General features: G+C 44.6%; 1 protein-coding gene across 1 annotated transcript in view; it reads left to right on the forward strand.

Moving 5' to 3' along the window:
* TXK (TXK tyrosine kinase) overlaps positions 1 to 12,705 on the forward strand; it is a 54,972-nt gene that overhangs the window by 1,542 nt on the left and 40,725 nt on the right. The window contains exons 3-5 of the mRNA XM_062212850.1: positions 664 to 869; positions 3,408 to 3,473; positions 11,995 to 12,049. Of these exons, the coding sequence (XP_062068834.1) occupies positions 664 to 869; positions 3,408 to 3,473; positions 11,995 to 12,049 (327 nt within the window). The remainder of the gene's footprint in view (positions 1 to 663; positions 870 to 3,407; positions 3,474 to 11,994; positions 12,050 to 12,705) is intronic.

A 12,705-nucleotide genomic window follows, 5' to 3' on the forward strand; every position in this document is an offset into this window, starting at 1 on the left:
TCATTTCACCTGGGGCTGGGGAAGGCTTGGGGGGGGGGGGCGGGCACCGGGGACCCGGGAGTGTGGTGTTTTAGGGTCTGTGCTCCATGAAGTCCTGTTTGTTGCTGTGTCCAGAACCCAACATTATGGGTGGCACATAATATGTGCTCAATAAACCATGAATGAATTCTCGAGGAGAAAGTAAAAGAAAAAAAGAACCCACCAGTCAATAACTTACTCTGCTGTATTTAAAGATAGAACTTGAAGCAATGAATGGGAAAAACGGTTTTCTGGCTACTGCCACTTTGAGGTCGGGATTCATGTTCGGCCCGCGCTTGGACAGAGTTCTCAGGAAGTGAGAGTAGCAGTAACACAAGCGCAGCCTCTCAGCACCTGAACGCAAAGGGCTGCGTTTCTTCTCCCGAGAGGGAAAAATCCTGCAAGTGAAACGAAGAGTAAATCATATTTTAAGACTCGTGACATGAAAAACTTCAAGGTTAGCAAGAAAACTGGTGATCTCCAGGAGCTAGTTTAGTTAGTCGTTCCCTGCATTTATCCTGGCTTCCGCCTGGGGGCGCTGCAGGGCAGAAGTGAGGCAGCAGGTGAACTGGCTACCTCCAGGACTCTTCCTCAGTATGCATGACCAAGACAATAGTAAAACAACTCCCCCCTTGGTTTGCACAGTCCAGCAGGGACCGAGCCCAGCCATCCAAGCGCAAGCCGCTTCCTCCGCTGCCACCCTCTGAGCTTGCTGAGGAGCGGATCCGAGTCAAGGCACTTTATGATTTTCTGCCCAGAGAGCCTTGTAACCTGGCATTGAAGAGAGCACACGAATATCTGATCCTGGAGAAGTACGACCGTCACTGGTGGAAAGCGAGGGACTCTTTAGGGTAAGACAACGTGGCTGCGTCCTTAGCACGTTCCTTCTCCAGCCTCTGAAGACGTCCAAACACAGAGAAGACTGTCGGGCTTCTCATCTCCTGCGGGTTTCCCACACTGCCCCCTTTGCCAAAGAGAGCCCAGGGGTTTCCGGTGTCCCTGAAAGAGATCCACCTGGTGTCACCTCCTGTCCCTACTGTGTGTCCCTGGGAAAGTCGCTCGCTCGCTCTCTGTTTTCACTTGTTTGTAAAATAGGAATCATTTCTGCCATAGATGTTCCTATTTTGATTTGTACTTGATAATTTGTCTTTTTTTTTTCTTTTTGTATTTATTTGAAAGGGGGAGAGAGGGAGAGAGGGAGGGAGGAAGGGAGGGAGAGCTTCGATCCACTAGTTCACTTCCCAAATGGCTGCAACAGTCAGGATTGTGCCAGGCTGAAGCCAGGAGTCTGGAGCTTCTTCTGGGTTGTCCACGTGGGTGGCAGAGGCCCAAGCACGAGGACAATCTTCTGCTTTCCCACGCCGTTAGCGTGGAGCTGGATCAGAAGCAGAGCAGCAGCAGCTCTGCCTGGTGATCTGACACTGGGTGCCAGCATTGCAGGCAGTGGCTTTAACTTGCTGTGCCAGAGAAGCATCCCCAGTTTGCCTTTTTTTCTTGCTATGCTCGAAGTGTCTGATTTACTTTTACATATGTATATATTTTTACAAGAACTAACTTTGGAAGCAAACATTGCAGTGGCTGCTAAAATACATTGGAAAAGAAAAAGACCCTGGGATGCAAATAGATTTCACAGGGTCAGTTCCAGCAGATTCCAGATGTCAGGAGTCCTGGGCTGAGGGCTGTCTGGAACCCTGGAGAGAATGCTGGCATTGCACTTTGATATTTGCCAACATTTGGAGATTGTAAAAACAGAGTATTAGGTGCATCTAAAAATACCAAATCTGTTCTGAATTAAATTCTCTCCTTGTTTGGCTTTCTTAAGACTTAGATTGGGCTCAGCACAGGATGGAGACTTTTCCGTGGAAAAGGAGGCATGAACAGGGCCTGGTGCTGTGGTGTGCAGGGTCAAGTCACTGTGTGCAATGCTGGCATCCCATGTGGGTGCCGATTGTGTCTTGGCTGCTCCACTTCTGAGCCAGCTCCCTGCAGATGTGCCTGGGAAAGCAGCAGAGGATGGCCCAAGTGCTTGGGCCCTTGCACGGGAGTCCGGAAGAAGCTCCTGGTTTCTGGATTCATCTTGGCCCAGCCCCAGCCCAGCCCCAGCCATATGGGGAGTTAGCCAGCAGATGGAAGGTCTCTCTGTCTCTCTCCCATCCAAGCGGTAACCAGGCCCTACCCTGCTCAGCTTCTGAGATCAGGCGAGATTGGGCATATTCAGGGTGGTGTGGCTGTAGACTTCCTCTCTGTAACTCTGCTTTTTAAATAAATAAAAAACCAAAAGGCATAGTAGTTTCAGGACTGTAACTGGCATGCTGCCTATTGGCACGCTTCGGATTCTGAAAGAAACACAGTATTTAGTTTTGACCTCATAGTTAACAATAAGTGAATAGTTTTTGAAAACAATTGGCAAGTCATGCCCAATCATGCCCAAATTCTGCTTTTACCTACAGCCTTTTCTGCAGACATGAGCACCATTATCCACTTAGTGGGTACACTTCCAGATAATTTGCAAAAATGCACTGACATGCCCATATTGAAACATACGATATTATGGATTTAATTTACCTAAGTTGTAATCACACTTTGTACATTGTTCTGCCACTTCCTTTCTTCCCTCAATAACGAATCTTGGAGATCTTCCTGTATTTTCAGATGTGGGGAGGTGGTAGTGACTGAGAACACCCTGCCCTGGTACTAGGTGTCTAATCTGGTGTATCCTCCTTCAAGGCAATTTGCTGTGTCTACCGACAGTGCACGTATTCAACAATGTGGCAGTTTCCTTGCTTGGTATCTGCCATCGAGAACCATTCTGACGTGTGCACAAGAAGGCATAGGCAACGATTTCTGAATAGCATTGCTTGTGATAGGGAGTGGCTTAACTAGATTATCTAGTTGACAATATGGACTACTCTGCAGCAATGAAAAGAATGAAGCTGTTTTTCTAACCTAGCCACTGTGACACCAAATGATCATTTAAGAGCTACTTTGCCTCTTTGAAATCTTTCAGGAGTCCTAGAACCTCTTAAAGTACATGATTAATGGGAGACTGGCAGAAGCACCTGGCTCCTGCCTTTGGATCAGCGCGGTGCGCCGGCCATAGCGCCGGCCACAGTGGCCATTGAGGGGTGAACCAACGGAAAAGGAAGACCTTTCTCTCTGTCTCTCTCTCTCACTGTCCACTCTGCCTGTCCAAAAAAAAAAAAAAAAGATACATGATTAAGTCAGTAGACGAGTATTTGTTGCACAGAGGTTTTATTTTCTTCTAACAATTAAATCAGTAAAATGGATGTGATTTCCTTTTATATCCTTGAGGATGAAAAAGATTGTTGTCACGATAATGCCCTAAACATTCCAAGTATTTGATTTTTGCTTTGTTCTTTTTGTTGTAGGAACGAAGGCTTTATCCCTAGCAACTACGTGACTGAAAACAAACCAACCAACTTAGAAATCTATGAGTAAGTCTCCTCCAAAGCGTCGCTGTAGTTAACGCTGGCACATTTTGGCTGCACACACGTATTGATGCTGTTTTTGGTCACGAAAGGAACAGAAAGTAACATACTTGGCACCTTCAGTGATCAAGATCTTTGATCGTTTGGTTGACTCAGAAACTTCTTCAACCTATTCCTGTTTTGTTCTGTACAGCCACTGTTTTTTTTTTTTCAACAGTGACAGAGTGAAGTCAAACACTCATCTGGCACTGGTGTCTTCCTCTATGTCCTACGTGGAAAGCTTAATTTAAAATAATGACGTTAAAGTTTCAATGAGTGACAGATTGGATGTACAATATAGGCAAACTACTATACTTCGACTAATATTTTTACTTATTTTAGAAATGGCTGTAGGTAAGAAGCGAGGCCAGTGCTGTAGCTTGGAAGAACTTGAGACAGGTTCACTGGAGCTCTGCTTGAAACCTCTTTTTGTTACAATTGTGTTTTTGAAAGGAGCAGCTCATCACTTTTAGCCCCTTAGTATATAGATAAGGAACTAAGGATGATGGATTGATTTATGGGCAGAGAGTGGCAAAGCTGAGACGAATCCTATTTTTGTAATGAAATCGGGTGTTTCAGTTTGAGTATGTGCCCCCATCCCCTACACATGTTTTGCGACTAGCATATTCTTCCAGCAGGTGGCAGTAGGCAATGCAAGTTGAAGCATTGAGTGCTTTTCTGAGAACCAGGCAGCAGAGAAGGAAGGAGAACCTCCTTGGTTGACCTTGTTACTAATTTAAGCCCACCCAGAGGCCAGACTCAGTGCATCCCCTCTTAAAACAAGTCCAGGTTCCAGAGCTTTGGTGAATCACGTGGTCTTTTGGGAGCAGAGAAGACGACACCCACAGGTCACATGATACATCAACTTCACATTTCCAGATTTCTCCATTTGCTATTTGTGTTCTTTCTTCCAACTCACTACCCTTGGCTGTATCTGGGGGTCTTGTCTTCTCCCTGCCTCACTTAAGGTGCCATGCCCACTGTATTGATTTCAGCCCTATAGCGTTCAGGGCCTGGACCCACTCTCAACAGTTCTGCAACCACCTGCTATTGTTACTCAAGTATGCTCCCTTCCCCCACCCAGGAGGGGGTGCCACACTGCCACCCCAGGTGAAGCAGCTCAACTGGAAAAAGGTCTCTTGGAAGACCAGGTCAGAGATTAAAATCTCCTGCTAAGAAAAGTTAGAAAATAAGACTTTTTTCATATCAGTAGCACAGTTTGGATTTTATAGGGTATTAAGGGGACACACGTGAGAGTGATTAACACGGTGCCTGGTGGTTGGTGAATGGACACTCACCACCCAGCAGTGTTACCAGCTTAGTAAGTAATCTGCTCATTGCTTTCTCTGTTCAGGAGGCTTGTGGACATGGGGTCTTTTTTTTTTTTTTTTTTTTTTTTTTGATAGGCAGAGTTAGGCAGAGAGAGAGAGACAGAGAGAAAGGCCTTTCTGCTGTGGCTGGCGCACCGTGCTGATCCGAAGCCCGGAGCCAGGTGCTTCTCCTGGTCTCCCTTGCGGATGCAGGGCCCAAGGACTTGGGCCATCCTCCACTGCCTGCCCTGGCCACAGCAGAGAGCTGGCCTGGAAGAGGGGCAACGGGGACAGAATCCAGCATCCCAATCGGGACTAGAACCTGGGGTGCTGGTGCCACAGGTGGAGGATTAGCTTAGTGAGCCGTGGTGACGGCCCTGACATGGGGTCATTTGAATTATAATACTCCGAGGTTGGAGTTGCTGTTTTATTTCCTTGGACCTTGATTTATGTGTCTTTTTAAAAATCATTCTTTTTGATAAATCCATTTATGGGAACATTCATTTTTTTCTTTAAAAAAATTTAGTAAAATGGAGATATAGTGATTATTATCAATCACTAGAATTTATCGGTATGTGCTAAACACTATTGTAGTGACTACAGAAAATAACTGCCCGAGGTTGAAATGTGGGCTTAGAAGTGGGAGTAGCTTTGTCTGCCTCACCTCTTGCTAGTGTGTTGGTTCTGGACAAAGTTACCTAATATTTCCAAACCTCTGAATTATCTGAACAGTGGAGACAATAAACACCTACCTTATACAGCATATATTCAATATACTCTAGCAATTATTATTACTTCTACAAAATATTAAACTAACAAAAGAGACATTTACAGTCTGAGCCAGCCTGCCTTGAATTATAGGGGTACAGCATTCTTTAGTTACTTCAGCCCTTTGAATCACTTTATTTGGTGAACTTCTATTTGTTTTACAGAATTCTGTATTATGGTGTTGTGAAGCAGCAGTCTGGAACATCAAGGGAGAAAACAGGGTGACAGGGATGTGGCTTAGATGGAGCGGGTGTTGGGTTGGGGAAGGATTTCCAAGGGAGTGACTTGAAGTCTCAGGGCTGGGAGAGGCACTCAGAGGGCACTGGGGGAGGCGTGCTCTCTCAGTGTGGGCTGCTCGGGTCTCAGGGGACCTTTGACCACGGGAAGGTTTGTGGCTACCATGCTTTAAATGGAAATAGACATCACCAACAGTACAATGTAGAAACCCAATTTTCAGTTAAGTCCTCACATTCAACTTGTAAATCTTGATATTGTAAGTCTAAATAAATGCAAACAAGCACCTTAATTCAAACTTAACCTACTAAATGTCCTTACACAAAGATCCCTATTTATAAGCTCAGTTAATTAAATTTCCTAAAACATTTCATCTGCATTCATTAACGGAATACATTCAATTAACTTTTTAAGTACTTCACATTCCTGATAGGGCAAATCTACAATTCTAATAAGCCCTCCGTAAGTCTCTTCATGATCCTGGAAATTTAATAAATTAAACTCATAAATGTGAGAAATCAAGTTCTCTTACAATATAAATTTCATTTAGAAAATTAGTTAAGTTCTCTTTGGCTTCATATAACAAGTTTTAAAAAAGCATGTTAAATCAGAGGCAAAAATATTAGATTCTCTTAAACCTATAGATACTTTAAATAAACATATTGATTGTCCTGAACTTTGCAGAAGGATGGGTTAATTATCTCATCATCTCTGCACTGGACCCTTGATCTTCTTGGGGTTAAAAAATCACTAAAGGAAATAGATTCACCTCCTCAGATCTAATCAAGGTTCTAGGTTAAAAATCCAAGACAGTGTTGTTGTTTATTGATCAGAAAGATTAGGCATCAGACCCAAGAATTGCATACACACACACACAAATATGTAACATGTTTCTACTGAACTATAGCTGGACATGCTGAATTAAAAAAAAAAAAAAGAAGTAAAAAAGTAGGACCCATCTCCCCTCCTGTGTCCACAGGATTTGCCATTAGCTTTAGTTAGTGTTGTGTAGGTTTCAGAAGTACAGACCTAGCTATTAAAAACAAACAGGGGGCCGGCGCCATGGCTCAATAGGCTAATCCTCCACCTTGTGGCACTGGCACACGGGTTCTAGTCCCGGTCAGGGCGCCGGATTCTGTCCCGGTTGCCCCTCTTCCGGGCCAGCTCTCTGCTGTGGCCCGGGAAGGCAGTGGAGGATGGCCCAAGTCCTTGGGCCCTGCACCCGCATGGGAGACCAGGAGAAGCACCTGGCTCCTGGCTTTGGATCAGCTGGTGCGCTGGCCGCGGTGGCCATTGAAGGGTGAACCAACGGCAAAGGAAGACCTTTCTGTCTCTCTTTCTCACTGTCCACTCTGCCTGTCAAAAAGAAAAAAACAAAAACAAAAAACAAAAAAACCACACAAACAGGACCTGTGGATAGTGCTGTGGAATAGCAGGTAAAGCCACCACCTGCAGTGCTGGCATCCCATATGGGTCCTGTTTCAAATCGGCTGCTCTACCTTGGATACAGCTCTTTTCTATGGCCTGGGAAAGCAGTAGAGGACGGCCTAAGTCCTTGGACCCCGGAACCTGCATGGGCCATCCAAGGAAGCTCCTGGCTCCTGCCTTCAGATTGGTGCAGTTCCAGCCATTTACGGCCATCTGGGGAGCGAACCAGCGGATAAAAGACCTCTCTCCCTCCCTCCTTCCCTCCCTCTCTCTCCCTCTCTCTCCCTCTCTCCCTTTCTCTCTCTCTCTCTCTGCCTCTGCCTCTCTGTAACTCTGCCTTTCAAGTAAATAAATCTTTAAAACAAGCAAAGAGGGCCCAGTGCTGTGGCTGAGAGGGTAAATCTCCTGGCTGCAGTGCCGGCATCCCACATAGGCACTGGTTCAAGTCCCAGCTGCTCCACTTCAATCCAGAGCTCTTCTTTTTTTTTTTTTTTTTTTTTGACAGGCAGAGTGGATAGTGAGAGAGAGACAGAGAGAAAGGTCTTCCTTTTTGCCGTTGGTTCACCCTCCAGTGGCCGCTGCGGTTGGCGCATCTCGCTGATCCGAAGCCAGGAGCCAGGTGCTTCTCCTGGTCTCCCATGCGGGTGCAGGGCCCAAGGACTTGGGCCATCCTCCACTGCCTTCCCGGGCCATAGCAGAGAGCTGGCCTGGAAGAGGGGCAACCGGGATAGAATCCGGCACCCCGACCGGGACTAGAACCCGGTGTGCCGGTGCCGCAAGGCGGAGGATTAGCCTGTTAAGCCACGGTGCCGGCCTCCAGATCTCTTCTAATGGCCTGGGAAATCAGTGGAAAATGGCCCAAGTACTTGGACCCCTGTGTGGAAGACCCAGAAGAAGCTCCTGGCTTCTGTCTGGACCAGCCCTGGTTGTTGTGGCCATTTGGGGAGTGAGCCAGCCGATGGAAGATCTCTGGCTCTGTCTATCCCTCTGTAACTCTGCTTCTCAAATAAATAAATCCTTAAGCACAAACACCTAGAAACTCTTCCAGGAGCCATTGTGGCAAAGCAGGTTAAGCTGCCACCTGCCGTGTTGGCATCCCATATGGGTACCAGTTCCAAGTCCTGGCTGCTTCACTTCCAATCCAGCTCCTTGCTAATGTGCAGGGGAAAAGTGGCAGAAGATGGCCCAAGGGCTTGGGCCTGTGCAGCACAGGAGACTTGGATGAGGCCCCTGGCTCCTGGCTTTGGCCTGGTCCAGCCCTGGCTGTTGCTGCCATTTGGGGAGTGAATCCGTGGATGGAAGATCTCTCTTTCTCTCTAACTCTGCCTTTCACATGAATAAAAAAATGTTAAAAAAAAAAATTCTTCCAGCTTTCATCATGTGATTCGCATAGCTGAGATTCTAAAATATGCTCCCAACCTTCCCTAAGTTGCATTCCTTCAGTCTCTTGCCTGCCTAGTAGAATTCTGCATTATTTTAAATAGATGAATTTGTGAAATACTTATATCTGATTCTTTGGTTACTGCTCTGAAGTTGTTATAATAATGTATGCATATGGATAGACTGTTAATGTGTATTTAAGCAGAATTAATGTATTTATTTATCATTATCATAAATGAATTCACAGCAACAGAGTTAACAATAGCCGTCAAAAACATTGTTTGAAAAAACACAACTTATGTTAGCTTTTTCCTGTTTTGAGTATCCTTATGAAGTCTTGGATTCTCACAGATTCAAGTCATTTAGTGAACTATTATTATTTGTTTACTCTTAATATCCAAATATTACAACTTAACCGGCTGTGAAACCAACCCATGTAAGCCGGTTCTGTGTTCCCAACACTACCTCGTTTGTTTTAAAATGATTTCTTCTTTCTATGAGATCTGTCAGAATCATCTTGAGATGTTTTCTCCACTATTAATATTCATTACAAAGTGCTGATTGGTGTTCACAGTTTAACATTATTTGGGGGGCGGTCTTCAAAAGGTTTGTGGAAAATGAACAGTATGAAAAAACTAGGCATGAATTTCAAAACTTTTTTTGTATTGACATATCTTAATATTCACTTCTTGTAAACATGCCCGAACGGGATCTAGTTTGAGGCACTAAAAAGATCAGAAGAAAGTTTAAAGAGAGCTCCTAGCAGAGCAAGATGTGTTCTGCTAAAATTAAAGAACAAACATGAAGTTGATGGTGGAAGCTTGGGCGGAGCAATGGTGAAATCATTGATGTTTTACAGAAAGTTTGTGAGGACACTGGTCCAAGGAAATCAGCATTTTATAAATTGGTAACTTGTTTTAAGATAGGACAAGGGGGCCGGCATCGTGGCCTAGTGGGTAAGGTTGCTGGCTATGACTCCAGCATCCCTTATGGGCACAGGTTCATGTCCCTGCTGCTCCAATTCTGATCCAGCTTCCCTGTTAATGGGCTGGGAAAGCAGTGGGAGATGGATGGTCCAAGTGCTTCGGGCCCTGCACCCACATGGGAGACCTGGATGGAGTTCCAGGCTCCTGGCTTCAGTCTGGCTAAGCCCCAGCCATTGCAGCCATTTGGGGCATGAACCAATTTCTCTCTCTCTCTCTTTCTCTAACTTTCTTGCTCTGCCTTTTAAACAAATCTTTGCAAAGAGAAAAAGGAAAAAACAAGATGAGGTTGCAGATAAAGCCCACAGTGACAGACCGTCTATATCAGTTTGTGAGAAAAAATTAATCTTATTTATGCCTTAATTGAAGAGAACTGATGATGAATAGTAGACTCCATAACCAACACCAAACACATCTGAACTGGTTCAGCTTGTAGTTCCTACTGCAAAACTGAAGGGAGCACACTCTGCTGGCTCGCTGCCTAAACTGTTCCGCTCAGATCAGCTGCAGACAAGAGCAAGCTTTCAATGGAAAATTTAAACAAATAGGAGCAATTCTAAAGCATTTCTTTGAAGCATTAGAATAGGAAGTGACATGTGGCTTACCCCTCTGACCTTGAAGACTTAGAACAATCAAAATAATGGCCACCGAGAATGGAAGGGACCCAGCCACAGAAAGCAGACTGAGCTAGAGCGAAGGTCATGACAACTGGCGGGGATGCTCAAGGCACCTTGCCACTAACTTCCTGGGGGGACAATGAACAACCCGGTTATTTTTTAATGAGAGTGTTTTGTGAAAGCCAGCCAAGGTTTCGGTGAACAAGTGCCAGGAAATCACCACCAGGGAGTCCTCCTCCACCCCAGCATTTGCTCCCACTCCTTCCTCTTGTCCAATGAGGGCGATTTCACAAGGGTTCCTAGGAGAAGATATGAGGCATCTACCCTCAAGTCCTGATTCAGCTCTTTTTGTTTCCCAATTTTAAAAAACCCAACCTTTGAAAGGCACCCATTTTTCTTCTGTTAATGTGAACAAGGCTGTGCTGGCATCTTTAAATTCCCAGGACCCTCAATTATTTTCGGGCTGGACCAGACGCTTGGCAGCGTCACTTACAAAAGTGTCTTGCAGTTGATGGAGGTTACGTTGAGAAATAAAGTTCAGATTTTTATGTGTTCTTGTAACTCCATTTTCCATGCATGTTTTGAGGTCCTCTTGTTGTTGTTGTTCCCAAAAGAGCAGTGAGTGATGAGTAATCTGATGACTTTGTCTAGAATCGACTGTATTCATTCTGTAGCCTCTGTGGTTCTTCTAAAGTTCATTTTCAGCTTGACTGCTTTAATTGAGTGGCGTCTTTTGACTCCTAGGAGTTAGGGGAAGCCCACACAATGAGGTGGGTTCCTTCCTTAAGTGAAACGTAGGTGTTCCAATCAGCGGACATGTGTGCACCCACAGCGCCAGATGGTGTGGTTAGGCATGCGTGCTTCCTTCCTTCCGCTGGCCACAAAGACATATTTCTGGTAATATTAGAATACATTTAAAATCTGTTTTTAAAATCTCATTTTGAGTAAGTACTTTTCCATTGTTCTTTCTCTCTTTTTTTCCTACCATTTCCTTGTCCCTTTCCTGTACAACAGGTGCCTATGGACCACGTGTTGCTATATCAAACCACTAGTTTAACTTAGACTATTTTTTAACCACCTTTACTGTGTGTGTGGTTCTGATAGCCTAAATGTACTGACATGCTCCATGCCGAGAGTTGGTGAGTTTCAGGAAGGGAGGCAGCCCCTTGTGGCCGAAGTGCAGTGAATGAGGGGAGGGTGAGGAGGAAGAGAGGGGCAGGGCAGGGTGTTGGGGCAGGATCATATACTGGGTGCTCCATGTACTCTGCCAGCTACAAACTCTGCTCAAACTCTGCCAGGAGGTAAATGTGCTTAGGAATGTGAGAGAAGGCAGAACCAATTTTAGTTTTGTAAAGGTTGGCATAGCACATGTCAAAGCCTGTGTATAGGAAGTTCCTGAGAGGAGAGAAATGGCTGTTTTGTGGTTTGTTTTCCAAAGCAAACTGATGAACATGGTGACTTCCTAACTATATACCTTTCAGGGAATTTCATAGCACATTAAATAATTCAAAACTGCATGCCAAATGTGTAACAGAAAGTTGAATTAAGATATGAAGGTATCCACTAGATATTGGCTTGAAATGAATAACTGCCTTAAGCTTTATTGACCAATGATAGTACCTTACTGCTTATTTGAATCTAAAAAAAAGTCACTCAATTTCGAAGATCAGTTAGGAAGTAAGTTCTGAAAAGTGAGGGAAATGGAGCAGGTCTTTGTTCTGAAAGCATTACATATGAAATTTAAAAATCATTTCTATTGCTTTTGCAGGTGGTACCATAGAAACATTACCAGAAACCAAGCAGAGCGCCTGCTGAGACAAGAGGTAACGCTGTGTTCATGGACAGTCAGTGAATATTTTCAAAGTTTCTGAGAGAGAGAGGCACATTTCAAAGCCTTTAACCCACTAAACAGGTGGATTGCTTCCTGTTCTTTCTGGTCCTAAAATGCTATTAAAACTCCATCCCTGCTGAACATATTCTGATAAGTTGTAAGTCTGATACATTTGTAACGAGTCATGTTTTCTGTCCTCTTTCTTCATAATTTCAGAAATGATGCTTCTCCTGAAATGATTTCAGTGCCAACATACTGAGCGTGCTTCACTCAGAGCAGAGTGCGTCCTGCTGGGACAGCCCGTGTTTGGGTGTCTGCATAACCTTTGCTTCAAAGGCCCCAGACATACACTCGTTAAAAACACAGAAAAATGCACGGAGCTGCAGTTTCTTTGTTCTTTGGAAACAAAGGGGAGAGCAGGATGGTCAAAATAGCAAACTCAGATCAAAACTGCTCATTTAGGTCAAACCAAAACAAAAGTGCATGCAGTTTAAATTTCCAACTGTCAGTAAATATATAGGAGGGTAAAGGCAGAGTCAAACCGAGAAACTAGGCAACAGGTACTGTGTCATGATGCACTTCGACTAGATGTTGAGGAAATCCAGAGAGTCTATAAAAATGAATTGAGTGTTGAAAAGCTTTTAAATT

The sequence above is a fragment of the Lepus europaeus genome, chromosome 16 (assembly GCF_033115175.1).
Source record: "Lepus europaeus isolate LE1 chromosome 16, mLepTim1.pri, whole genome shotgun sequence".
NCBI lineage: Eukaryota > Metazoa > Chordata > Mammalia > Lagomorpha > Leporidae > Lepus > Lepus europaeus.